We start from the raw sequence: 25,374 nt of genomic DNA, 5'->3' as shown, positions 1-25,374 counted from the left end.
TCAAATTCAGGCCCAGCCTCAGAGTGGGCCTTTCAACCTTCAACTTGTAGAGGTGAATTAGAGGCCAATTTGTTTTTTTATACAACTGATATTTTAGAAGGGACACTACAACAAATAAACGTTTCAGCGACGAAATGATTCCTCAGTAGAAGTTCGTATTCGACACTTGAGGTGTTTGGCGAGGAAATCGCTTCGTCGCTACGATCGTCACTGGATCTCAGCCAGTGAATGTATACATGAATTTCCTCGCTGAAGTTTGGCTTTAGCAAGAAAGAAACTTTGACACTACTGTCATGGAATTTCTCGTGGTAGCTCAATTTCAGCAATGAATTTTTGAATCAAGTCACATGGTTTGGCTATAAATAATTAAAGTATTGACTTCTCTCCTTTTATGGATGTTAGGAGTATTAAGTGAATGGCTAAGATGTTGCCAAATGTCAATAGATTAGTTTTGCAGTTATAAGGTTGTTAGAAGATAGCTTAGTTAGGAAGCTACCTTAGATAGTATAAATACCCTTGTAATGAAATAGTTAAGGATGATGAAAAACATTCAATACAATTCAGATATATCTTTCTCTCTAAATATTCTCTCTCATCTCTCTCTCTCTCAATCTTCTTCTTCTCTGATATATGTGTAGCTTGTTTTATATGGTATATTCGCTGGAAAAAGTACGGTTCATCGATCTGGGAATTCTGTATCTGCTTCCGCTTCTGCTTGCACACGTATGCAATTCTTTCTCCGTATCTTGCTTCTTGATTTGGGGTTTTTCTGCTCAAATTAGGGGTCTTGAATTCGTGTTTGGTTTTATGCACACCAAGTGTTCGACATTTGTTCTCTGTCAATTTCAGTGAAGCAATTTTACAACAATGGTGACCATCTCTCAGTTGCAAATCTTGCAACCGCCTATTACATCTCTTATCTCCTCTGTCTCTAAGTTTGTAATCATGAAGTTGGATGATACCAATTACTTGACCTGACATTTTTAGATGCAACTTTTGTTGGAAGGTTATGGAATTATGGGGTTTGTTGATGGGTCTACTCCTTGTCCTCCTCGATTTTCTGATGTGATATATGGGGATTCTGAAGTTGTTTCTAATAGTACTACTGCTCGAGTGGAATCTGATGCCTACAAGATTTGGAAAATGCATGACAAAGCGTTGATGCAGCTAATTTTTGCAACCCTTTCGCCTCCTGCAATTTCTTGTGCAATTGGGAGCATTAGTTCTTTAGATTTGTGGATCCGTCTGAAGGAACAATGTTCTGACAAGAAAGGTAATGATTACATCACTTTGTATCTTTAAAGGATTAAAGAAGTTAGAGATTATTTGTCAACTGCTGGTGTTTATTTTGAAGATGATGATATTGTAATTCTTACATTAAATGGTCTACCTTCTGAGTTCAATACTGGTCTACCTTATGAGTTCAATACCATTCGGTCAGTCATTAGGGGTTGAGATACTGTTATTTCATTGAAATATCTTTGTTCCCAGTTACTTGTTGAAGAAGTAATGTTGAAAGTATGGATGCTGCCCCTATGCTTACTGTTTTGGTTGCTTAACAGTCTGCTTTTCCTTCAAAGAACTTTGGTGGTTTTCCATCTTAGAATACTAACCTCAATTATCAGTATAATGGTCATCGAGGTTTCAATAACAAGAATAAAGGTAGGGACATGTTTAATTCTAATAACAGGATTGGAAATAACAAGCCATTCTTTTCCAATTCTGGACTTGGAATTTTGGGAAACTCTCCACAATAGTTTGGTTCTCCACAACAGTTTGGTTCTTCGTTAATGACTTGTCAAATATGTGGCAAGCATAATCATCTTGCAGACACTTGTAGATTTAGAAATTCTCATGTTTCTCAAGGCTGCTAAATATGTGGGAAAAATAATCACTTTGCTGATACTTGTCGTTTTCAAAATGTTGGGGTTAATTCAGGATGTCAAATTTGTAGGAACCTTAATCATATTGTTTCTTTTTGCTTCTAGAAGAATTCTAATGTTCCAATGAATGCCATGTATGCTCACACCAACTTTGGACCTCAGTCTCATTATCCACAGCTATCTGCTCCATCTTAGCAAGTATGGCTCACCAACTCGGGAGCAACAAATGACATGACAACTGAGTTGTAGAATTTGTCTCTTGCCATACCTTACCCATCAAATGAGACTATACAAGCTGTTAATGGTGAAGGTTTAGGCATATCTCATATTGGCTCCAAAGTTCTTCAAACTCCAATACATTCTTTGAAATTAAATTCCGTTTTATATGTACCAAAATTAACACAGAATCTGCTGTTAGTTCATCGAATCTGCTTGGATAATAATTGTTGGTTAATATTTGATGCATTTTGTTTCTGAATTCAGGACAAAACCACAGGGAGGATAATCTACAATGTGTAATAATGGGTTGTATCCTATTATCTCACCAGCATCTAATGCTTCTTCAAAACGTGCCTATGCTGCTGCTTACCTTGGACAACAAGTCAATTCAAGATTATGGCATAACAGACTAGGTCACCCTTCTAATCCTATAGTAGCTCAAATTTTAAGAAAGTCCAAAGTGTTTTGTAGTACTGATTCACTGCCTATATTGTGTTCTACCTGTTTGGAAGGAAACTTTACAAAACTTCCTTTCCTTGTGTCTCAGTTTAAGTCTGTAAAACCTTTTGAGATAGTTCATAGTGATGTGTTAGGCCCAGTTCCTTGTTTTTCCATTGAAGGGTTCAAATATTATGTAACCTTTATTGATGAGTGTACACGTTATACTTGGATTTTTCCAATACGTAATAAAAGTGATGTTTACCATACTTTTGTCTTCTTTTATCAATACATTACAAATCAATTTGACATCTCTGTGAAAATATTACAAATAGATGGGGGATAGGAGTATATAAGGAAATCCTTTCAAGCTTTTCTTTTGAATAAAGGGATTCTTCATCATATGTCTTGTCCTCATACCCTTGAGCAAAATGGCTTAGCCGAGTGAAAACATAGGCACATCATTGAGACTTCTATCACACTGTTACAAACAGCTTCCTTACCACCTTTATTTTGGTCATATGCAGCTTAAACCTCTGTTTATCTTATCAATAGTATGCCATCTTCTACATTGAATAACAAATCTCCATTTGAGCTACTCTTTCATGCAAATCCAGAAATTCAACATCTTAGAATTTTTTGTTGCTCTTGTTACCCACTACTGAGACCTTATAACAGTACCAAACTCCAACCTAGAACTACAAAGTGTATTTTCTTAGGGTATGCTTCGAAGTTTAAAGGGTACATATGTTTTGAGGTGACTAAGAAAAAGGTTTATATATCAAGGCCTGTGATCTTTGATGAATTTGACTTTCCTTATTCCACCCTAGTGTCTTCTGTTAAAGCAGTCACTTCTCCAGTAATTACCTCAATGGTTTCTCATCCTGTTTTGGTGCCAAACAATGATAATGTGATGGTTATGCCTTCTGCTTTTTCTCCTAGCCTTATTTAGTCTAGTTCCTTATAGTTTGATTCAAATAGTTCAATGGACACTAGGAGTCACCCTATACCTACAAACAGTCTGTCAAATGAATCTAGTCTGTCTATGCCATCTGCCACATCAGTTAGCAATTCCTTCACTGGTGATTTCAATAAAGCTGCACCCATTACTGACACTGCAGATTAGTCCTTATCCTCTTCTATCCTTGTGGTACCTGAATTCCAGCCTAACGAACTCTAAGTAGCCATACTTGTTCCAACATTCAATTTGCATCCCATGCAAACTAGATCGAAGAGTGGCATTTCTAAGAAAATTGCATTCATGTCTGTGATACGTGAACATGGAAGGGCTAATCTCACCAAAGTGGAACTTGCTACCTATAAATCTGCTTTGAAATCTCCTGTGTGGTGTGATGCAATGAAAGAAGAACTCACAACACTATATAATCAAGGTACTTGGTCCTTGGTACCTCTTCCTCCTCACAAAAACTTAGTGGGCTGCAAATGGGTGTTCAAAATAAAGAAAAATGTTGATGGATCTATAGGGAGATATAAGGCCAGATTAGTTGTAAAGGGATTTAATCAAGAAGAAGGAATAGACTATGGGGAGACTTTCAATCCAGTGATAAAACCAACCATTGTGAGACTAGTTATTGCTTTGGTTGCACACTATGGCTGGCCTTTAAGACAATTGGATGTGAAAAATGCCCTTTTACATGGCATTCTTCAAGAAGATGTATATATGTCCCAACCTCCTAGATTCCTTGATTCTAAACATGGTGGTTATGTTTGCAAGCTTCATAAGTCCTTATATGGTTTGAAACAAGCCTCTAGGGCATGGAATGAAAGATTTACCAAGTTTCTACCTTCATTGGGGTTTCAGTCCACTTATTCTGATTATTCACTGTTTGTCAAGCATGCTGGTGGTTCTATTATGATCATTTTATTGTATGTTGATGATATCATCATCACAGACAGTGCAAGTCAATGTGTTGGTAAGGTTATTCATACCTTGGCAAATGAGTTTGATATCAAGGATTTAGGACCATTGGATTATTTTCTGGGCAAACAAATTGTGATGCAACCAAATGGGATATTTTTGTCTCAAGATCAGAATGTCACATATCTTCTCACCAAGTCTGACATGTTGTCTTCCAAGCCATGTGCCACTCCCTATTTACCTTACAATAGGTTATTGAAGGATGATGGGAAACCGTATAACAAACCAACATTGTATAGAAGTCTAGTGGGTGTTCTTCAGTATCTCACTTTCACACGGCCTGATATTACTTTTGCAGTACATCAAGTGAGTCAATTCATGCATGCACCAATGGAATCTTATTTTTTGGTAGTCAAGAGAATTCTTATATACTTTTAGGCAACACAGAGCTGTGGTATTCAATATGTTCAGGGAAACTTGGATCTTAAAGCTTTTAGTAATGCAGATTGGGCAGGGGATTCTAATGATAGGTGATCCACTACTGGTTTGGTTGTTTTTCTAGGGTCGAATCCGATATCATGGTCATCCAAGAAACAACAAACAGTCTCTCGGTCATCCACAGATGTCGAGTATATGGCATTATCTTTTACTACAGCTGAGATTGATTGGATTAAATAGTTATTGAATTTTCTGCAGGTATCTGATAAGCCAACTTTGTACTGTGATAATCTTTCAGCTATAGCCTTAACATTGAATCTTGTTCAACATCAACAGACAAAATATATAGAGATTGACATACATTTTGTGAGAGAAATGGTTGTTAAACAGCTTCTGCAAGTTCATTTTGTCTCTTTTGGTGAGCAGTTTGCAGATATTTTAACCAAGGGGTTGTTTGCACTTTTGTTTCGGCAACATTGCAACAATCTCTTGCTCAATTTCTCTATCCCTGAGCTTGAGGAGGGATGTTAGGAGTATTAAGTGAATGGCTAAGATGTTGCCAAATGTCAATAGATTAGTCTTGCAATTATAAGGTTGTTAGAAGATAGCTTAGTTAGGAAGCTACCTTAGATAGTATAAATACCCTTGTAATGAAATAGTTAAGGATGATGAAAACATTCAATACAATTCAGATATATCTTTCTCTCTAAGTATTCTCTCCCATCTCTCGTTCAATCTTCCTGTTCTCTGATATATGTGTAGCTTGGTTTATAATTGAAACATTTAAACGATCAAAGAGGATTGAGTGTTCCTCTATTCCTACTACGCTAGATATTCTCGAACCCACTCGATGGACAACAATGGTTCAATATTTTAACAATCAGATCTCAAAATATAGAGTTATAAACCATAGTACTAGTGGTGACATGCCAACTCTTTAAAAAGGAGAAAGGACTAGTCTGAGCAATCTTCTTTAACCATTTTTTTAAGGTAATAAGAATTTATAAAGAAACCATCAAGAGGTCATGCGTGTCGAACATAACCAAGAGGTCACACATGTCAAAAAAAAAAAAAAAAAACCACACAAATTCACTGTTACAAACTCATCATGATACAATATAATTCTCCAACCACCACGGAGACCCATATCTATCCAACAATAAAGATAACAATATTGCGAGTTGTAGAAGCACCGTAACAACATCACGAGGAAAAGACTACACCACCTTTGATGATCTTGCAAACTATCAACAAAGAACTGTTGTAAGTCATCTCCAAAAATATTGAGCTTCCTCCTCATAGTCCTTTGCCATGGACACAAACCAAAAGAAAAATAAAAATCTACTTAAATTTGAACAATAGACGCTTCTTAAAGATTTGAATTTGATCCTTCAACCATAACCATCAATACATCCATCCTAATAAAATCAATTGATAACAAAAGGAAAAAGCCTATGATTATTTAAAAAGTCATTCAAGGCTTCACCTCAAGACGTGAAATTCATATTCTCCACAATACATAACAAATTTAATTACATCTTAAAATTTCTCATCCAAATACACCATTAGTCCGAAATCTTGCACATCTTTCTAACGACAAAAAGAAGAAATAGGGAACTCAAACTACTAGTAATCCACAATAAAAGATAGGACGAGTGTCGTTTGGACAACAAAACAAACTACAAGTTTGTCTTCTTGATACTAATTTTTCAAGTCACATCCAATATGGTTTTATCAATTTTCCCTAATACAGATATCTGCTATCCTCTTTATGTTGGCTACGAATCAAACTTAGAGACTAATTACAAAGGTCATTTTCGCGACTTGAATGTAGTAGCACTTTGGAATTTAGGCAACGAAAACAATAGGTCATCCCCTTCTTAGGAGTTTGACATGCATTCACATGCACTATTCCACCAACCTTCATGATGTATAAGTATAACCTTAATTCCTAAACGCGATGGGCACTATGACTATGATTACAATTTGATCCCTTCCCCGTGTTCCTAACTTTTGATATCCCAACATACACTAGTAAAATAAACCTACTTCTTCCAACAAGCTCCACCTTGTTCCGCTCGTTTTGCACCATGTTGCTAGTACTCATTGGTCGTTTGCATCCGAACGATAAACATAATGCTAATCTAGCAAGAAGGAAATGGGACAAACAAATTTCATTTCGTAAAACATGATCAACTAATTATTAAGTCTTGGTCTGCTTTGCTACTCAAACAGTGTAGATTGGTTCAATTCTTTTTTTGCTGTCCAAACTTTACCCCATATGGAACGAATGAAAATAATGATGATAAGCCTGTCTATACAAATAAACTAGTGTCATCTTCAAACACCATCTTCATGGTCACTTACCATCTCTCTTTTCCTTTCTCTTTAATTTTTACAATGATGCTAATAAGGACTGCGATCAAAATACTAAAACAAACATGACTTCAGTCTAATAATGGGTTCACCAAGGACTGGAACTAAAATAACCCTTTATTTAATTTAATTAATTTAGTTTTTCATGGTCACGAGTCTATGTTTTAGCACACGCTTAAAGTTTTCATACTTTTTCCTCTTGATACGATATAAAGAGGAAGTTCCTGCGTAGCAACTAGGTTCTAAAAGATGCTAGGTGTTAGTCGGGGGCGTGCTGGGGTCTAGCGCCTAGGCGGGGGCATAGACGGATTAGGCGGATTTAAGTAAATTTTATTGTATATCAAATAATTAAGTGCCTATTTAAACTTAAAAGAAATACAAACTTGTATTGGGATACATAAATTACAAAATAAAACTATATATAAATTATAAAGTATTAAAACATATTGAAAACATGGGGAATAAGTATATAGTGAGTGTTTATTTGAGTATTCCACAGGTTTCTTACATTTAATTGAAAGTTTCTTACATTTTATTGAAAAAATAAAATGCAAAATGAAAGTTATCCATTTTGTGTATAAGTGAGAGTCGTGACCTAAGCCGGTGCCTAGGCGAGTTTAGGTAGGCTAGGTGAACACCTAAGCAAGTTTAGGCTCCTTTCTTAATTTCCAATCACCTAAAGATTAATTGAGGCGGTGACCAGCCGTCTAAAGCCCACAGCTTAGGCGGTGCTGAATGGAGATTTTAAAACAGTGCGTAGCTATGATGATATTGTAAATAAAAGGCCTCAGTAACCCAATCCCCATCGTCCAACTGTTGCCTACACACAATAGTATAAGGAGAAAAAAAGGACAACAAACATTTTAAAAATTAAAAATTAATAAATCAAAAGATAAACAACAACATAGAAGAAACGTGAGGACATTCCCTTACCCTACATTTGTGCCCCATAGAGTATTTAAAGAATTTTTCCTACTCATACAATTTTGTGGGTTATTTAACAATAAATAGTACAATAAACTTTACTAAAGTAATACACCATTATTCTAATATTCTATAAATCCTTCAATATGATATTAGGAAACGATCGATTTGAAATGAACTTTTTAAACCGGCATCGACAGCATCCCAGATAGCTGTTAAGAAAATTAGTTTCATATAATTTTCTAAGCTAGAACTCTTTATAATTGTGCAAAAGGATTAAAAACAAACCAGGGTTCTTATACCAAGTAAAAAATGACAAAAAATTGTGGTATTTGAAGGGTTTACTATGATGTTGTGAAGATGTGAAGGCAAGATAAAAAAAGGGAAGGGTTTGCCATAAGGAAGGATTAAATGAGTGGACTAGGATTTTTTCCTCTCATATTTTCATTTACTTTCAACCCTTCATCTTACACTCTTTATTTTATCTTTTTTTTAATAAAAAATTAATATAAAATATTAGCATTACTTAATTGTGATCGTTTAAATAAAAAAGAATGAAAAGGAAAAAAAAAAGGACTTACACTCTTTATTTTATCTTTTTTTTTTAATAACAAATTAATATAAAATATTAATATAATTTAATTATGATCGAAAAAAAAAAGAAAAAAGAAAAAAGAGAGAATCCTTCTCCTAAACGACCACGTCGCAAACAGCACTGCATGACAGACAACCTGAAAGACTGGTCCCCACATGCACGACGCTGTGAATTGGGCCACTCAGATCAAACATAAGGGCACGTGTCGGCTATATTCCACAAGCTTTCTAACGTACAACCACCAGATAAATGCCACATCAACGAGCCAGCAATGGAAACCCTAAGAAAATGGGTACCAAGATTTGACCGAGGGCAGGTGGCAAGGAATGAATGGGTGACGTGTGACAGGTGACGGACTCTTGTCAGGATGCAACTAATTTTATTGGTTTAAAATAATATCCTTTGGTGAATTAGTTAATGTTTATCGATTTGAATAAGATTTAAGATTTAAGGTGTGGGGTTTATAAATTGATCGTATGGAAGGAGAACCAAAGTTGGACACGTTCAGATAGGGACTTGATCAAAGCCATTTTCATGGCTTCGAGTCGAAATTGGAACTGGCTTACCTAAGTCTAAGCCCTACCCTTGAGAAGTTTTTAATCGTAAGTATGAAACTTGGTTTGTGACGGAGAACTATTACTCACTAAGTTTAGGTCCAATGTTAATAATATGTAAAATATCTACGTGATAAACATGACGATCTTTCTTTTATAAGACAATTTGACGCATTATATTACTAAACTCTTACACAACTGTATTGTATAAGTGTTTGAATAGGCAATTTTGTTGATAATCTCATGCTATCCTAAGCCAAATATGTTCATGTTCTTTTTTAGAGATCTTTGAGTGTACATGTTGGAAACCTACTATTTAATTAGTAATTAAGGAGCGGGTGTTATACCAATTTGCCTCTCACGAAGTATGTAATAAGATCAATATATATGTAATACATTATTTTGATGTTCTCTTTGATCATGAATGTCGCAGGAGAAAGTTTTTGACAAAATTCCTAAAAATGTTGGGGGTAAAGCAAGCAAAGTGTAACAAGGAAAAGTGGCATGCAATATTCATTTTGCTTCCGAATTAAAAAATTCTTGGATTCACCATGATCTTTCTGTTACAGAAAATATAGTATATAGAAATTAAACCTGAATGTAAGTTTAAACTACGATTATTTCAAAGACCTGGAATAAAAGACACCAAAACCTAAACATAGATTAGAATAATTATTGTAACATCATAAATTCATATATATATATATAGGTCTCACAAAATCAACAAAGGCGGAAGGTTCAATATTGGAACGTGATTCACGTTGCCGACACTAAATAGCTCACTAGCAGAAGACTTGGCCAGAGTTCTATGTATTGTTCAGATTATGAAAATGACAAAGGCATTTTAAAATCATATCATAAACAATTTAAAAATCACTAAAAATGTGCCTGCATTAGTGCAAGATAATTAACAAAGACAGCTCGGCTGCAAAGCTAGCTAGAGAGCTCTAAGTTAATGAAATGAAAAATCATATTTATTATATGGTATTGCCTATGAGTAATTTATAGAAGAGATTTTTTGGTGTATTCATAATACCGTCATGTGTATTTTTTTAACACTTTAAATTTAGAACATGTCAATAGTATTGTTTTTCATGTTTATAACACGTAAAATGTGATACCAGGTAACAACTGCCCTGAAAAATACATAAAACTTCTCGCAATTTAGAAAAGAAAATGGAAAAAAACCATCATGATGTTTATAACAAGTAAATCATGTTGATTACTTCAGAGCCCATGGATTGTGGATATAAAGAAGAATCCCAAGTCACTAAGTCACAAAACCCAGTCAGACCAAAAAACCATGACATCAGACGCACATTGCTTAAGGCCTTAAAAACCACCGAATTCCATATCATGCATATATCAGAAAAAGCACACACGCACACTCCCAAAACATTCTTTCTACAACCACCCACAAAACCCTATTAGGATTTTCTAGTTAAGCTACGAAGATCCTAACAAGATGCTCGATCAGATCGAATATTCGAGTCCCTCGGCAGAAGATCATGAGACTTTCAGCTGTATGAGCTCACCGGGAGCTGCTACTACAAGGAGGAAGAATGACAAGAACAAGAAGAGGTTTAGTGATGAGCAGATTAGGTCACTGGAGTCCATCTTTGAGTCTGAGTCGAGGCTTGAGCCGAGGAAGAAGATGCAGTTGGCCAAAGAGCTAGGGTTGCAACCGAGGCAGGTTTCTATTTGGTTTCAGAACAAGAGAGCTAGATGGAAGTCCAAGCAGCTTGAGAGAGAATACAGCATATTGAGAGCCAATTACAACAACTTGGCATCAAAGTTTGAAGCTATGAAGAAAGAAAAGCAGGCCTTGGTTGTTCAGGTAATTATTCATTCATTCTGGTTTTTTAAATATGCCTAATTGAAGAACACTGCTTGTCCTTACCTGTAAGAAGTCATTCTTTGTTAACCATAAGTTCAGACTAGCGCATGTAAAAGTAACTCTTTAAAACCATAAAAAAGGAAAAGTGTATGCACATGTCATATATAAGAAGTAATGAACCCTTACATGTCCGGAACAAAACATTTTTCACTAATTTTAACATGTTAAGATAATCAATAACTGATAGATTATGTCTTATTTTGTGACAGGTTCAGAAGCTGAATAATCTGATGATGCAAAGGGAGAATCGTGGGGAAGATGTAGCTATGAACAGTGGCATTGATGGTGAGTCAGATAATGGAGATGCCACCATTTCTGAATCTGATCAGGTGAAGCTTGATTTTTCAGTGGAAAAATCAGAGCAAGGAGAACTTGGGGTGCTGTCAGATGATGACAGCAGCATAAAAGCAGAGTACTTTGGACTGGAAGATGAATCAAACCTTGTTAACTTAGTGGAGTATGTAGATGGTTCCTTAACATCAGCTGAGGATTGGAGGAAATTGAATTCTGATGGTCTTTTTGATGAATCAACTGGTGATTATCAGTGGTGGGACTTCTGGTCTTGAAAACAGAAAATGTGTGTATATAATGAAGTGCTTCTTCTATTGGAGTGATCAAGAGAAAGGGGCTTATAAACTCATCAGAGTTACATTAGCTTTTGGAGATTGTTTGTTCTTCACCATGTCACTTGCAGACATTGTGCTACACTCAATCACTTTGATGTCCTGTTTAATTACGATGTTGCAATTCTGATATGTGGGTCTGTGTCTAATCTTGGATAAGTAACATCATAAGGCCCAAAGACACACACATGTATGCCTGCAGTCGGCTAGAATTTTGTAGGAGTTGGCATGTTGCTCAATACTCTGAACCTTGATGTAGCCTCTAACATATGTGAATTTGTTTTATTTGTGGTGTCAATGACCTTTTACACACACGCACACTCAGTTAGTTGTAGCATATGACGACCTTCTTTATGGTAGACAATAGTGATCTTGTTATATTATAACTGTGTGCTGAATTAAATGTAAAATTGATAAATATTACATAAGTAAGAACACCAACCACGCAACAACACAAAAATTTATAATCGTTCCAATCTATTTTGTCTACATCCACGCTAGTGATCTTGTTTTGGCCCAAAATATTGGGCATGGGCCAAATGAGGTTATAAGCTTGATATGAGTTAGGGATTCTCGGCCCAATTCTTAATCCTTTAAATCAGGTCGAGTCCAGCCCATAATATGACGACTGAGTTTTAAAAGAAAGACTTTTAAGGGATCTGGTTGAAGATTGATTCAATTGAATCCTAATGTAAGTAAAATTGTTAAGGATCAATATGAGTTTTGATAAGATTCGTAATATTCCAAGAATCAAGGCTCATGTTGATTAGATTAGGAGAGAATCAAATGCTGAAAGAGGACTGAGTTCATAGTCCTAATTTTAATGGAAGATGATGAAGGTTGTGCACGAATTAGGTTTATCTAATAGGAGATTGGATCAGGAGATGCCAAGGAGTTTCACCCATATAAATAGAAATGGTTTTGCAATATTAAAATGGTTTTCAACTCAACACACAAATGCCCTGCGAAAATTCTCGCTTTACGTGAAACCCTCTCAAACCATTGAGAAACCACTAACTTCCATAACTTAGTCAACATACCTTCAATTTGGATTAACAACACTAGTTAAAGAAGGTGTCGAAGACTGTGCACGGATTAGGCTTATCTGATAGGAGATTAGATGAGGAGAGCCGATGAGTGACATTCCATATGAGACTCTACTTCGGCGTAAGTGAATAGCACGTAATTCACCCTTATAAATAGAAGTGGTTTTGCAACATTCAAAGAACCTTCAACTCAACATACAAATGCCCTGCGCAAATTCTCGCTCTACGCGAAACCCTCTCAAACCTATGAGAAACCATTTACTTCCTTAACTTCGTCAACATGCCTTTAGCTTGGATTAACAGCAGTGTGTTAACAACCGGCAACATCTTCAATTTGGGTAACAACTTTGGAGCTGTAAAATCAGGCGACTGAGAAGCATCTTCACTTTTGAGTAATAACACTCATTCGAGTTCAGCTAGTTATCTATCTAAGTTTTTGTCATTAAGGATTCTTCGGTCTTCGTATTGATAGAGGTCATCTTATTAGTCTTCTTGGCAAAGTGAGGCGTTACCAGGTTATTTAATATTCGACAAATTGAAATCCAAGCCTGTTTATGATTGGTTATGCTAGGTGCATTTTAGAGTTCGGCATTCTAACGGCCGAACAACATTTACAGAGACATTTATCTCTTTCGAGTATTTGTGTCATTACAGTTTGATACCAATTTGGCGCACCGATATTTTCACAAATATAGTTAAGGCAGCTGAACCTAGTGCAGAAGATTTTGAACTTCACATTGGCTAACAACATTGTCTTTACGTTCTAGAGTCCAAAGGTTGAGACATGTTCCTTCCTTGACCATGATTGATTAGATACAAAAGGTAAAAGCGCATTTAACACCGCCAACACCTTCATTCTACTAGCCAACCAATGTCGGCGGCTAGTTGGCACTCTTGCATTCACCAGAAGAACGTAATTAGCTCTTTAGTTACTCGATATGCGAGCCACGTAGGCTAAGTAGTTTTTAAGGTCAACATGTTTGGCACGCCCAGTGTGTAACATCCCACATCGCCCAAGGGAGTGGATCCTCTAATTTTTATATGTATATTCCCATCTCTACCTAACACGAGGTATTTTGGGAGCTCATTGGCTTCAGGTTCCATCGAAACTCTGAAGTTAAGCGAGTTCGCGCGAGAGCAATCCCATGATGGGTGACCTACTGGGAAGTTCTCGTGTGAGTTCCCAGAAAGAAAATCATTACGGCGTGGTCGGGGCCCAAAGCAGACAATATAGTGCTATGGTGGAGTCGAGCCTGAGATGTGACAATTTGGTATCAGAGCCAATCCCTGGCTGTAGGTGTGCAGACGAGGACGTCGGGCCTTTAAAGGGGGTGGATTGTAAGATCCCACATCGCCCAGGGGTAAGGATCATGTAAGCCTTATATGTATATTCCCATTTCTACCTAGCACGAAACCTTTTGGGAGCTCACTGGCTTTATATTTCATAGGAACTCCGAAGTTAAGCGAGATCACGTGAGAGTAATCCCAGGATAGATGATCCACTGGGAAGTTCTCTTATGAGTTGCAAGAAACAAAACTGTGAGGGCGTGGTCAGGGCCCAAAGCGGACAATACGTGCTACGGGGAAGTTGAGCCTAGGATGTGGTGGGGCCCGGGCCGGGATGTGACACAGTCGGACCAAATGCTAAAAAACTACGAAGTTCATAACCATCAAGACCCGCTATGTCAAGAAGAAAACAGCGATGGGAAAACTGCCAAGAAATCAGACATTTGCAAATTAGGCAATTGTGTCTTCTAGCATATAACTGGCACGTGATCCTCATGCTGTCGCCATACAAGAACATGGAGCACGCTGAGAGGTAGAAATTAATTTCAACTGCCATAAGCACAGTGTATTGGCAATCACAAAGACCATTAAGCCCGCTAATTTTGACCTTCTAGAAGGGATAGTTGAGGAATATCATGACAAGGACGATAAAACCTCAAATGTACTTCCTAAGACGTCCATTTGGTAAAGGCTTGAAAAGCACACTAGACATTTTGAGTTTACCCTCGAACGAGAAATTGGCCCGCTGAGTCTTCTTAAATAAGACATAAAAAATTAGTACCATAAAGGAATACAACGAAGCCAAGAAAAGAAAACTGTCTGCTCAGAACATGAGTTATTGAGATTTGGCAGACTAGAACAAATTCTAGCGTCGAGAAATAGCCACCTAGCCCCATCTAAAAAGAAAATGATTCTTGACGGGATAGGTTGTTGCCACCAAAGTTTGAGGATTAAGCGGACATAAAGTCGATTTAAAGTCACTATATGGGCCATTATTGTTTTACGGTTTCGCTAGAACCGACAAAAAGGGTGCCAACAGTAAAAAAAAGGTCGATGGTCTCGTAGTTTATTCATCCTTATCTTCCCTGTGTCAAGAAATACAAATATCCTCAAGGGTTCAAGATTCCTGACTTTAGCCTTTTTAATGGCGAATCAAGTCTCTCATGATTAGAGCATATTGCTTGGTTTATTGCTCAGTGCGGTGATGCCAACCACGACTATCATAAGTTGCGATTGTACAACTTCTTGTTAACTTCGGTCGCATTCTTGTGGTATATAAAACTGTCATCAACTCAGTATAAACCTACGATGACTTTGTCAGGAAGTTTCACGAGCAGTTTTATCACACCATAATGGAAGTCTAGGTCTCTTTATTTGCGAGAATGTCTTAGGCACCTAAAGATATTTGGGAAGTAGATATTGGATCCTATTAGGAGTGAGATTACTTGCGATGCATGCTAATCGTTAGATTGTAAGGACTCTAAAATTGTAGGAAACTTGTTGATTCCATACTAGATTAGGTTCCTGAATCTTACAAAACAAGATGGTAACATCGCTTATCTATTGAGTCAGCTCCATAATGGAGGCTGTTGAGTCGATAATCGAACTTTTGAGGTAGGCGTAGTTTGATTTGTCTTTCTTCGGCCTTGAAAAATCATGGATCCATAATTACCCTTAACTAGGTATCGAAAATAACTTGTTCTCCTTGAGGATGGATAGATACTTAAAAACCAGGTCTTTTAGAGTAAGTCTGGATACGTATTGTTTTCTTTCTTTCAGACGTGTGATGTCTTAACTTTGTTGCTTGTGAATTTTTGACATTCTAGATTCAGTCGTGTGATCTTAAATATTGAGAAAAAGGCACAATAATGATGAAAGATGCTAGGTTACTTATGCACATTAAACAAGGAATGGCTCTCTATATCATCGAGCAATTATGAAAGACGCCAGGTTACTTGTGCACATTAAACAAAGAACAACTCTCTATATCACCGAGCAATCTTCGTTCTTTGAACACATAAATCTCTTGGTGAAACTTTCCAAATTCAATGGTGAAATCTCTTGTCACTTTGCCTTTAAATAACTTTATTGCATCGGTGGTTTTCGCATAGCATAACAAATCTAGTAAAGCTTCTCACAGTATGTTCCATAATATTCATTCTTTGCCCTCATGTCTGCAATGTCTTCATTGCAATCTTCACATAAAGGTTCAACTTCAAAAGGCCTTTGGGATTCTTGAAAAAGTTCTTCATTGTAGCTGTCTTCACGTTTTTTCATAGAAGTCTTTTGACGACGATTGAACTTCATCAAAGTTGATGATCTTCGTCAAATCCACTTCATAATTTTCCAAGGGCATGCTAGGGGTGAAGGCTTGTCTCCACCCCTCCCCCCAAATAATTGTACCTTTTCTGCCCTGTTCATGGGACTTTGATAATAAACATGTACTTTATGTATTATAAACACTTCCCATTTCATTCAAGTCATTTATCCAATTTAAATAAAATGTTGAAATTTTTTCATCCCTTGCCTCCACATCATGCGATAATTTATTAATCCGACGAATGCTTTCAAAATAATCTAACTTCAAAGTAAGAAGTGGTAGAGTAGAGTAGAGTACGAGCAAGCTTGTGGGCCCGTGACATGGCTCAAAACCTTTCTAGGTAACATTGATTCGGAAAAACACTATGTCCCAAACTTGGCATTCATAATGATTCCCACTGCGACCATCAGAGCACTACCTTACTCTAACACCATGTCTAATGCCCATGAAAATCCTTTACTATATACTCATAATATATTTGTCAGACTTAGGATAAAAAAAATGACAAGTCTTACCCAAAATGACCTCCAAAGTTTAGTTTTGAATAAGCGTTCTTGCTTTGATATGATGTCTTTTTCGTTCACCCTGTCCAATTTCGGGTATGAGGATTTTAGATGTTGCAACATCTAATAGAGAAGAGGTTGGGTTCCCAATCTAGATTGTTGATCCATCCCTAGTGAATCTTAAAACAAAAATTCGATAGGGACTTGGTCGCCTGCATATGGGTCGGAAATACTTAATTGAATTCCATTGTTAGACCTTATACGTATGACCTAATCATTTCTTGTAGGACTACACTGAGCTGACTTGGCTCAGGAACTTTCGTGCACCAGAGCTCTATTCGAATAAGATTCATCCTAAGGATTTCCTAGTCTAAATGCCTTTTTCAGACCTGCTTAACACATGGTGTTGCAGAATGTATTTGACATAGTACACTAGTATAGGATAGAAGTGATCGTACTCAAGGTCGTGATATAACGTATTTCCCCTGCTCGTAGCTTGCCAATCATTACAACATTTATTATTGTTCGAGTCTCCCAAGTTGCTAACCGGACACTACGGAGTGGGCTAAAGGAAACTCCTTTGAGCACAATCACTTTGAGTTGTTTAGATTTGCAGCTAAGGCTGGGCATTTTATTAAAAAAAAAACTGAGTGAAGTGCCCGAACAGCACCGACGGCTTGGTTTTTGTTTTTGTTTTTTTTTTAATTTTGGTGATTAAACTGAACTGCACCGATCTTAATCGATTTGGCAATTAGTTCCCAAAATTCTTAGGGTGCGGTTAACCGAACTGATCCTTATATATTTATTTATTTTTAATCATAATTAATACGTGTAGTAATATAAACGGTTAGTTTTTTTACGAGTTACCGTGTTTCCATCACATGAAAACAAAACCTGATTAACTTAAGAGTCCCTTTAGGGAAGAACACGAGGGACCATTTGGAAAAGGCAGCAACTACTGCTTTGGTGCTCTCCTTGGGATACTTCATTTGTGCTTTCCTTTAAGTAATCACTCATCTTGGTGCTACGTTTTGTAGTTTTTAGAGAGAAATTTGTTATGTTTTTTCATCTTCACACAAACCGATAATCGACCCAAACCAACCAGCCACTGTCAGCTAACCGACCTGATTGGTTCTAAGCTTGGTCTGTTTCGGTTTTAGCCCAAGACTGACCCAAAAAACCCATGCCCACGCCTACTTGTAGCTGTGCGAAGTTTCAAAGTTTTGTGTGATTTGGAATTTTAGTATTTTCATTACCGTAAAAAAGAAAAAAAAATGAACAAGTACGTAGCGTAGCTATGAGAGTAGAGCACCCTTGTCTGCTGGTCTCAATAAAGCACCCTGGTCTGATGGTTTCAGTAAAACAACTTGGTCTGGTGGTCTCAGTAGAGCACCCTTATCTGGTGGTCTCAATATTGCACCATTGTTTGGTGTTCTCAGTAGAGCACCCTGGTCTGGTTCTTAGTAAAGTACCTTGGTCTGGTGGTCTTAATAGAGCACCCTAGTCAAATCGTTTAGTAGAGCACCGTCCACTAGAGTGTAGACCATTAGATAACTGACCATTTGGAAGAGGTGGTCTATGACGAATCAAAGTGTCTCCTCCATCCAACGGTGATCTAGTCTATAATAAAAAAGTCTTCCCTTATAATGATGACATGGCAAGAGTGGACCGAGTCATTTAGGAGACCAACGTTAACAATAACTGATCATGTGAAGCTATGTCGTCCTTGATGATGCAAGTCAGTCGCCGGAATCTTGCCAACTAGTAGTTATGAAGGTCCTTGTTGGTAAGAGCGCAATCACACTAAACACATAAGTGCAGACTCCAGAGAGTTGGTGCCCTGCCATCTTTAGATTGGGTATGGATCTATAGCACTCACGACGTTGAAAGTAAAACCGTCACATTAAACATATTATTCATGTGTCATTCTCCTTTTGAAAGTAGTTAATTTATATCTTCACTAGTTACACACGGATTTTATGAGAAGAACAAACCAAACTATAAGCTCGCACATATTTGTTCAATCTAAGCACACTCAACCGAAGAAAAAACGAGCTAAATGCAAATTGCATCGATCTGATTTACGGCCCCTTCAGACAACCACACCATTCCAACTAGAGGTGGGCACAGGCCGGGCCAGGCCCAAATTTGGAGGGACCGGACCGGATCCGCTTAAAAAGGAAACGGGCGGGGCCGAGCCGAGTATTGCAAAACTAATCACTGGAATCGGACCTAACCCGGCTCGTTTGAAACGGGCCGGTTCGGGACGGGTCCACGAGTCTTTTTTTTTTGGCTTTGATATAGAGCTCCAGATCGCCACCACACCCAGTTCCAAATCGCCACCGCCTCCTCGACCTCGAACGACTCGTCGTCCTGCCACCGGTAATTCGATATCAACATAAGCCACCAGCAATTCGATATCAAGATAAGCCATCAGTAATAAAACAACAAATCAACCAATTTAAACAGAAACCTATGAATACCCCTAAATCATACCAAACCATCATAGAAAACCCCTAAATCACTAACCCAATCCCTAAATCCCCAAATAAAAAAAACCCTAACCCAACAGAATCCCCAAAGTTTGAAACCCTAGAATCAAACCAAGCAATCACGAACAAGAATTAAACCAAAATTCAAGGTTAAATTGGGGTTTAAACATACCAGAATAAGGTCAAAAAGCGTAGGTTGGTCAACCTTGACGAATTCCTGATCTTAGCCCTTAAGATTGTCCTCGGGAGATCTTCTTGTCGGGCTTGGTGGTGTCGACATGTTTCTTGCAGTACTCAATGACCATGGCCAAAATATTGCGTTGACATTGGGCAGAGGAATGCCGTTGTCGGCGCAATCGTCGTCGATCATGTGCTTGATGGTCTGCGACTCCAGAGCCATCGCCTTCTCGACCTCGAACGACTCGCCGTCCGAACTCTTTAAGGTGATCTTCTTCGACGATGGCGACATGGTTGGTGACGATGATAACGAGGAGTGGAGGGGTGAAATTTGATTCTGGTTGTAGTGAGAGAAATTTCATTTCGCACAGAAAAATATGATAAAAACGAGGAGTGGAGGGGTGAGTTGGGTGACTGGGGAAGGAGCTATGTTTATAAACGGGCCGGTCTGGGTACCCATTTTTCTGTACTTCTAGACCCGGCCCACTCCTAAAATTTCAAAGCCCCGCCCCGCCCTGCCCCATTTCTCTTTAAAAAATTAGGAACTGGCCCGTACCCATCCCAAACCTTGATTACCAGTCCTAACCCACGGTTCCTATACCCGTTTGCCCACCCCTAATTCCAACATAGTCGTCTCACGTGAAAGTCAAAAACAGTCAAAGCACCACACCTCAAACACTATTCCGTGTTCATTACATAATACAACATTCACAAGAAAACGGCGTGGTATGACCGCTGAGTGTCGAAACGGCATTGCGTTTTAGACCTTACCCAACTGTCTTCTCCTTCGTCCTCACTGATTCAGGAAAGGTGGGAGCTTAACCGAAGGAGCAACGGCATAACCGCCGACTCAAAAGCTCGGAGGAGTAATGAACGACCTCTCTAATGGCGTCCTGAGAGACCACGGTGGCAGAGCCTTGAAGCCCATTCCGTCTCTGGTTCTCTACATTCTCGTACCCATCTTTTTTCTGGGCCTCTCCGTCTCAATCTTCATCCTCATTGTCGTCCGCAACGCCCTCTTCTTCGTCTTTTTCCTCCTGCTCTCCGCCCTCGTCGCCGCCTTCGTCGTTTGGAATGTACGGCACTGGGCGACCAAAGCTGCCGTCTTTTGGTTCCTCGACTCGGTTCCGGAGTCCGACCTCCGCCTCGCCCAGCACGGACAGCTCGTCAAAATTACTGGGGTGCTCATTCTCTCGCCCTTTTAGCTCGTTGTTATGGGTTTCTTATAATTTTTTATTGGGTTTCTGTATTACTTTCAAAGGTAATAAAATTGTTTTGGGGTTTTTTGGAATGATTTGGTTTTGGGATATTAAGGTTGGGAATGTGTAGTTGGAGTGCAATGTAGATGTATGTGATAGGTTGCTGAGAAATTGGAGGAAAACGAAAGGGGAAAAATGGGGTGTTTTGTTGATGTTATCTCTGTTTGAATGTTTTTATTATACGGGGCAGATTGTATGTTCCTGTGTTTGGTTTCTGACATTTTAAACAGGAATAATTTGAAGTTCTGGAAAATTATTATTCTTAGAAATCGAATGAAGCGCAGCTGAACTATTGGAGAATAACATTAAGTGGCGAAAAATCAGAAAATTTGTTTGGTATCATGGAACTAAATTAAGACTTTGGGAGCTTGGATGGTTCAATATTTGTTGCAATAATAGGTTTATGCAGCATTTTCACTTTCTAGTTTTATATGTATATGATAGCATCATCTTGAAAGACTTTTCGCAGAAGTTTTTCTAATCAATTTTTTTTAATTATATAACAAGTGGATTGTGCACCTCATATGTGCTGATCTGTAAACTTGTAATATATGCATCATGGTTAACCTTACCCTTTTTCTTGGTTATTTCCACCGGTTTCTCATCAGTCACTCAGTATGTGGTTTATTCAACATATGAGAGGACGAACAATAACATGTTGTTCCAATGATTTCAGATTGCATCATGTGGGAGTCTATCCCTTGAATCTTCATATGAAAAAGCTACCGGCTGTATCTATGCCTCTACTCTTTTATATGAATACAGGGGATTAACTCTACAGCCAGGGAATGTCAAGAGATCATGCTTCCAGTGGCATTTAGCATATTGTGAGGTATGAATACTCTTCTGTTGCCATGTGGATCAGCAAGCTGTTGCTTGTCCTAATTAGATCAAATAGGTGGATTGCGTCCATGAGATGGATCAATCATTTGTACTTGTTTCCATGTCCATTTGTGCTTTGCATCAATTTATGCGTTTAGTTAACTATCACGATTGGAATGCTTACTTGGCACTTGGTACTCAGAATGTTAAGTTTAGTCTCCACATCCTTCTGATCATCTTGCACCTCGACTTTGGACTTCATTTGGCCGATGGAGTAAAAAACATGGTCCAAATAATTTATTGCTGCCCATTTTGCTCCTTATTTGCTCATGGCTAAAAATTTTGGTGTATGTTGCACATTGTTCTCAATTAGAACTTCATGTCTTCTATCCGGGAGCTTTGTCTGATTATGTCTTTTGCTATCTTTTGTCTCCTTTACATTGGCAAGCTTACATCGATTTCACTCATTGTTTTTGTGATGCTTGGTCTTTTGTGCGATGAAGCTTTACGAGGTTTGAAGGCCTCAGGCCTTTCCCTTTTGTTGCCTTGGATGGCTTATCCTGCATTTTTAAGCATCTACTGTTTCCTGTAATGGTCAAGGACCCAAGGTAATTGGAGGAAAGATGATGATGGTAAAAAAAGTTTGAAGATAATATGTATGACTTGTAATCTATATTTGGCTAGTGATTAGTTCCAATGGTTAATTTGTAATTAGTACAAATAATACACATTTGAAGTCTCTCGTTTGTTTCTATGCTTAGTATGCTTTAATATTTCAAGTTATTTGTGACTTTGCCAAATCGAAACTTCTCAAACGTACTGGTGTAATTAAACCAACCAAATGAATCTATTATTTTCTTTTTGTAGATAATAAGAAAATTTCTGCAGATCTTTTTGTCTAAGATTTTTATTTGCATTTCTATTCTAGTATCTGAATCATGAGGAAAATATCTGTGTACTTAGAATTATAATTGTTTTTTCTTCTTCTTCGGCTTTCCACCTGACAGAGATTCTCCACAGACTTTTACTTAACCGATCAAAAGTCTGGTCTTACAGCTATTGTCAAAGCTGGTTCTGGTTGCAAAGTTATCCCACTAATTGTCGAGAGCAAACTTGTCAACACTAAAAGATGCAGAATCCTCTCTCCTCACTTGAGGAAATGGTTAATTGAGAGAAATCTCTCATCTGAATCCCGTCTACTACGTCTGGAGGAAGGGTAACCTAATTATACATTACAATCTCAATTGAATACCCTACTGCATAAATGGTTTTGTTTATATTTTAACCTGAGCTTCCTAGGAGCTTATGTACTTGAGATTTGCACGAATTTTTGCAGGTATGTTCAAGAAGGCAGCTCAGTGACGGTATTCGGAATGTTGCATAGAAACAATGAGATGACTACAATTGTTCAACCGCCAGAAGTAATCTCAACCGGGTGTCTCTGGCGAAAACTGCTTCTCCCAGTTGACGTTGATGGGATGATTCTAAGGGTCTATCAAACGGCCGCTGGGCATTCAATCAACCAAGATTCAATACAGCAGGCAGAAAGATGGTAGTAGGTAGGACAAGATTTTTGGATGATAACCCAACTCCCCTTCAATGTGTACACCTTCAACTAATCACTAATCACCATGTAGACCTTCTACAACTGTACTAAGCTTGTAACATTATTTTGCTTTTGAAAATGAAAACGGCTTTTATTCCGACTTTTTTCAATGCACTAAAGTATTTTTACTACGTGCAAATGTCTCTCCTTTCTTGTAATGGGCCAGAAAAACAAATGAAAAGCTCATTGTGTATTTAAGCTCATTTACATTTCGATTAAAAAAATAAATAAAGGGAACTATTATGAGCACTTTCAAAATCTCATTCTACACTTCTCATAAGTGTATTTTTCTTTCTAATTATAGAAAGTTTGGAGTGCCAAATTAGATTTTTGGAATGCTAATAACAACTCCCAAAATAAAAACGTAATAGAGAAAAAATTATTTCTAAATACTTTAGCACTTGACTTTTTAAAAAGTTCGTTGTATTTGTAATAAAACCACTGAAAATTACAAAGCATCATATTTTTTTTTCATGGAAAAATAAATATATTAAATCGAAAAGTCTCTAATACAACCAGTTCCAATACAGTCAAAGTTAAAAGCTTCTAAGGCTGAAGTGGGGAGGCAATGGTCCCAAAAATGAGGATTTGATACCGCCACACCCACATTAGCCTTCTTGTCGGCCACAAAATTGACTTCCCTAAAAATATATTTCCAGCAAATAGAATGAAGGCTAGCAGCCAGCCATTTAGTATCTTCGATAGTAGAGAGGAGATGCCCTGGGATTTAATACCTTCTACCGCTTGAGTCCACATTGTTGACATTAGAATGATAATAATCCAGGCCCAGTTTCACAACAATTGAAACACATCTTGGCGGGAACGGCACCACAGTAATTTGTCAGCAATTCAAAAGGGCTTTTCCAAGATCACTTAACCCGTTTCTCTCCGAAGTGCACAGAGTGACAAGCCATTCAATAATATTATTCCAATGGTTAGAATTATTTGACCAAGGACTTAACGAGGACGAAGTGCACACCTGTTTGTTTTTTTTTTTTTTTTTTTTTTTTTTTTTGCAAAAACACACTTGAGGAATAAGTGTGTGAGATTTTCCTCCTCCTTACCACAAATAAGGCATGACAAGCAAATTTTTTCCAATTAACCTCTTGATTAGTATTGCCTTGAAACCATGTAGCACATTCAATTGAGAATTCACCAGTATAAGAATAATTCCAAATAAAGTAATCCTAGGTGTCCCTCAATGGGATGATCACTAGACAATTTTTTTTAACAATATCAGCATCCAGTAAACAAAATAAGTTATTGGTATCCCAACATTTATCTTGAATGAAGTCGCTTACCTTTAAATTCCAGTCAATATTCTGCCCTTAGATTCGGGAACAAGGTGGAAAAGTGGGTAGGAAAAAACCCAACAGTGAGTCCAGAAGAGAAATCTCCTTGCCATTACCCACCATCCATCTCAATCATGTGTTGACTCTGAAGAATGCCCTTCCAAGCCAGGGAGTGATTGTGCTTAATTTTGCAATTGAGGAAGTCACTTCTCTTTAAGTATTTTCTTCTGACTATTTGAACCCACTAGTTATTATCATTTGTAAGCACTTTCCAACCCAATTTGGCCAAGCAAGCATTATTAAAATGATCCACTCGACAAATTCCAAGACTAACCTGGTCTTTAAGCCTACAAATCTTATTCCAGGCTAACGGAACAAAATTTCTTCACTTCCCCAGAAGAAATTTCTACATTCTTTATTTAAGCGTTTAGTCACCCTGGAGGAGCAGTTAAAGTAGGACATGAGATGATTTGGCATACCTGATATGTTTGATTTGGTAAGAGTGAGCCTGCCAGCTTTAGATAAAGTCTTCGCGTTCCAACCTTCTAACTTTTGTTTAACTCGTTTGATAAGCTCCTGCTCATTTACTGGATCCTTCCAAAACACAATATTATGTATTCCCAAATACTTGCCAATTGTAGTTTTATGTTGAATTTGCAGGATATTAACAATTGGATTTCTCAACTGAGACGAAGTATTATTCGAGAAGTACAAAGAAGATTTATGAAAATTAATTTGTTGTCC

The 25,374-nt window shown here is 37.6% G+C and overlaps 3 protein-coding genes across 4 annotated transcripts; all 3 read left to right on the top strand.

Annotated features, from left to right (window-relative positions):
- Positions 1 to 502: 502 nt before the first annotated feature.
- LOC126630519 (uncharacterized) lies at positions 503 to 2,695 on the top strand. Of its 2 annotated transcripts, XM_050300639.1 has the most exons (3): positions 503 to 723; positions 1,007 to 1,273; positions 2,367 to 2,695. In XM_050300639.1, the coding sequence occupies exons 2-3, from the start codon at positions 1,018 to 1,020 to the stop codon at positions 2,513 to 2,515; spliced, it is 405 nt and encodes a 134-aa protein (XP_050156596.1). In that variant the 5' UTR covers positions 503 to 723; positions 1,007 to 1,017; the 3' UTR covers positions 2,516 to 2,695. The 2 variants fall into 2 exon arrangements, with proteins under 2 accessions (XP_050156596.1, XP_050156595.1); XM_050300638.1 differs by having other exon boundaries at positions 503 to 1,273.
- Positions 2,696 to 10,575: 7,880 nt separating this feature from the next.
- On the top strand, positions 10,576 to 12,124 carry LOC126629759 (homeobox-leucine zipper protein ATHB-12-like). The gene is made up of 2 exons (XM_050299875.1): positions 10,576 to 11,143; positions 11,413 to 12,124. The coding sequence occupies exons 1-2, from the start codon at positions 10,772 to 10,774 to the stop codon at positions 11,767 to 11,769; spliced, it is 729 nt and encodes a 242-aa protein (XP_050155832.1). The 5' UTR covers positions 10,576 to 10,771; the 3' UTR covers positions 11,770 to 12,124.
- Positions 12,125 to 20,355: 8,231 nt separating this feature from the next.
- LOC126627720 (uncharacterized membrane protein At1g16860-like) lies at positions 20,356 to 23,438 on the top strand. Its single transcript, XM_050297236.1, has 4 exons — positions 20,356 to 20,832; positions 21,587 to 21,742; positions 22,740 to 22,948; positions 23,069 to 23,438. Exons 1-4 carry the CDS (start codon positions 20,521 to 20,523, stop codon positions 23,286 to 23,288), a joined length of 897 nt encoding a protein of 298 aa, XP_050153193.1. The 5' UTR covers positions 20,356 to 20,520; the 3' UTR covers positions 23,289 to 23,438.
- Positions 23,439 to 25,374: the final 1,936 nt, after the last annotated feature.

The sequence above is a fragment of the Malus sylvestris genome, chromosome 7 (assembly GCF_916048215.2).
Source record: "Malus sylvestris chromosome 7, drMalSylv7.2, whole genome shotgun sequence".
Classification (NCBI taxonomy): Eukaryota; Viridiplantae; Streptophyta; class Magnoliopsida; order Rosales; family Rosaceae; genus Malus; species Malus sylvestris.
This window is presented reverse-complemented; position numbering and strand designations above follow the sequence as displayed.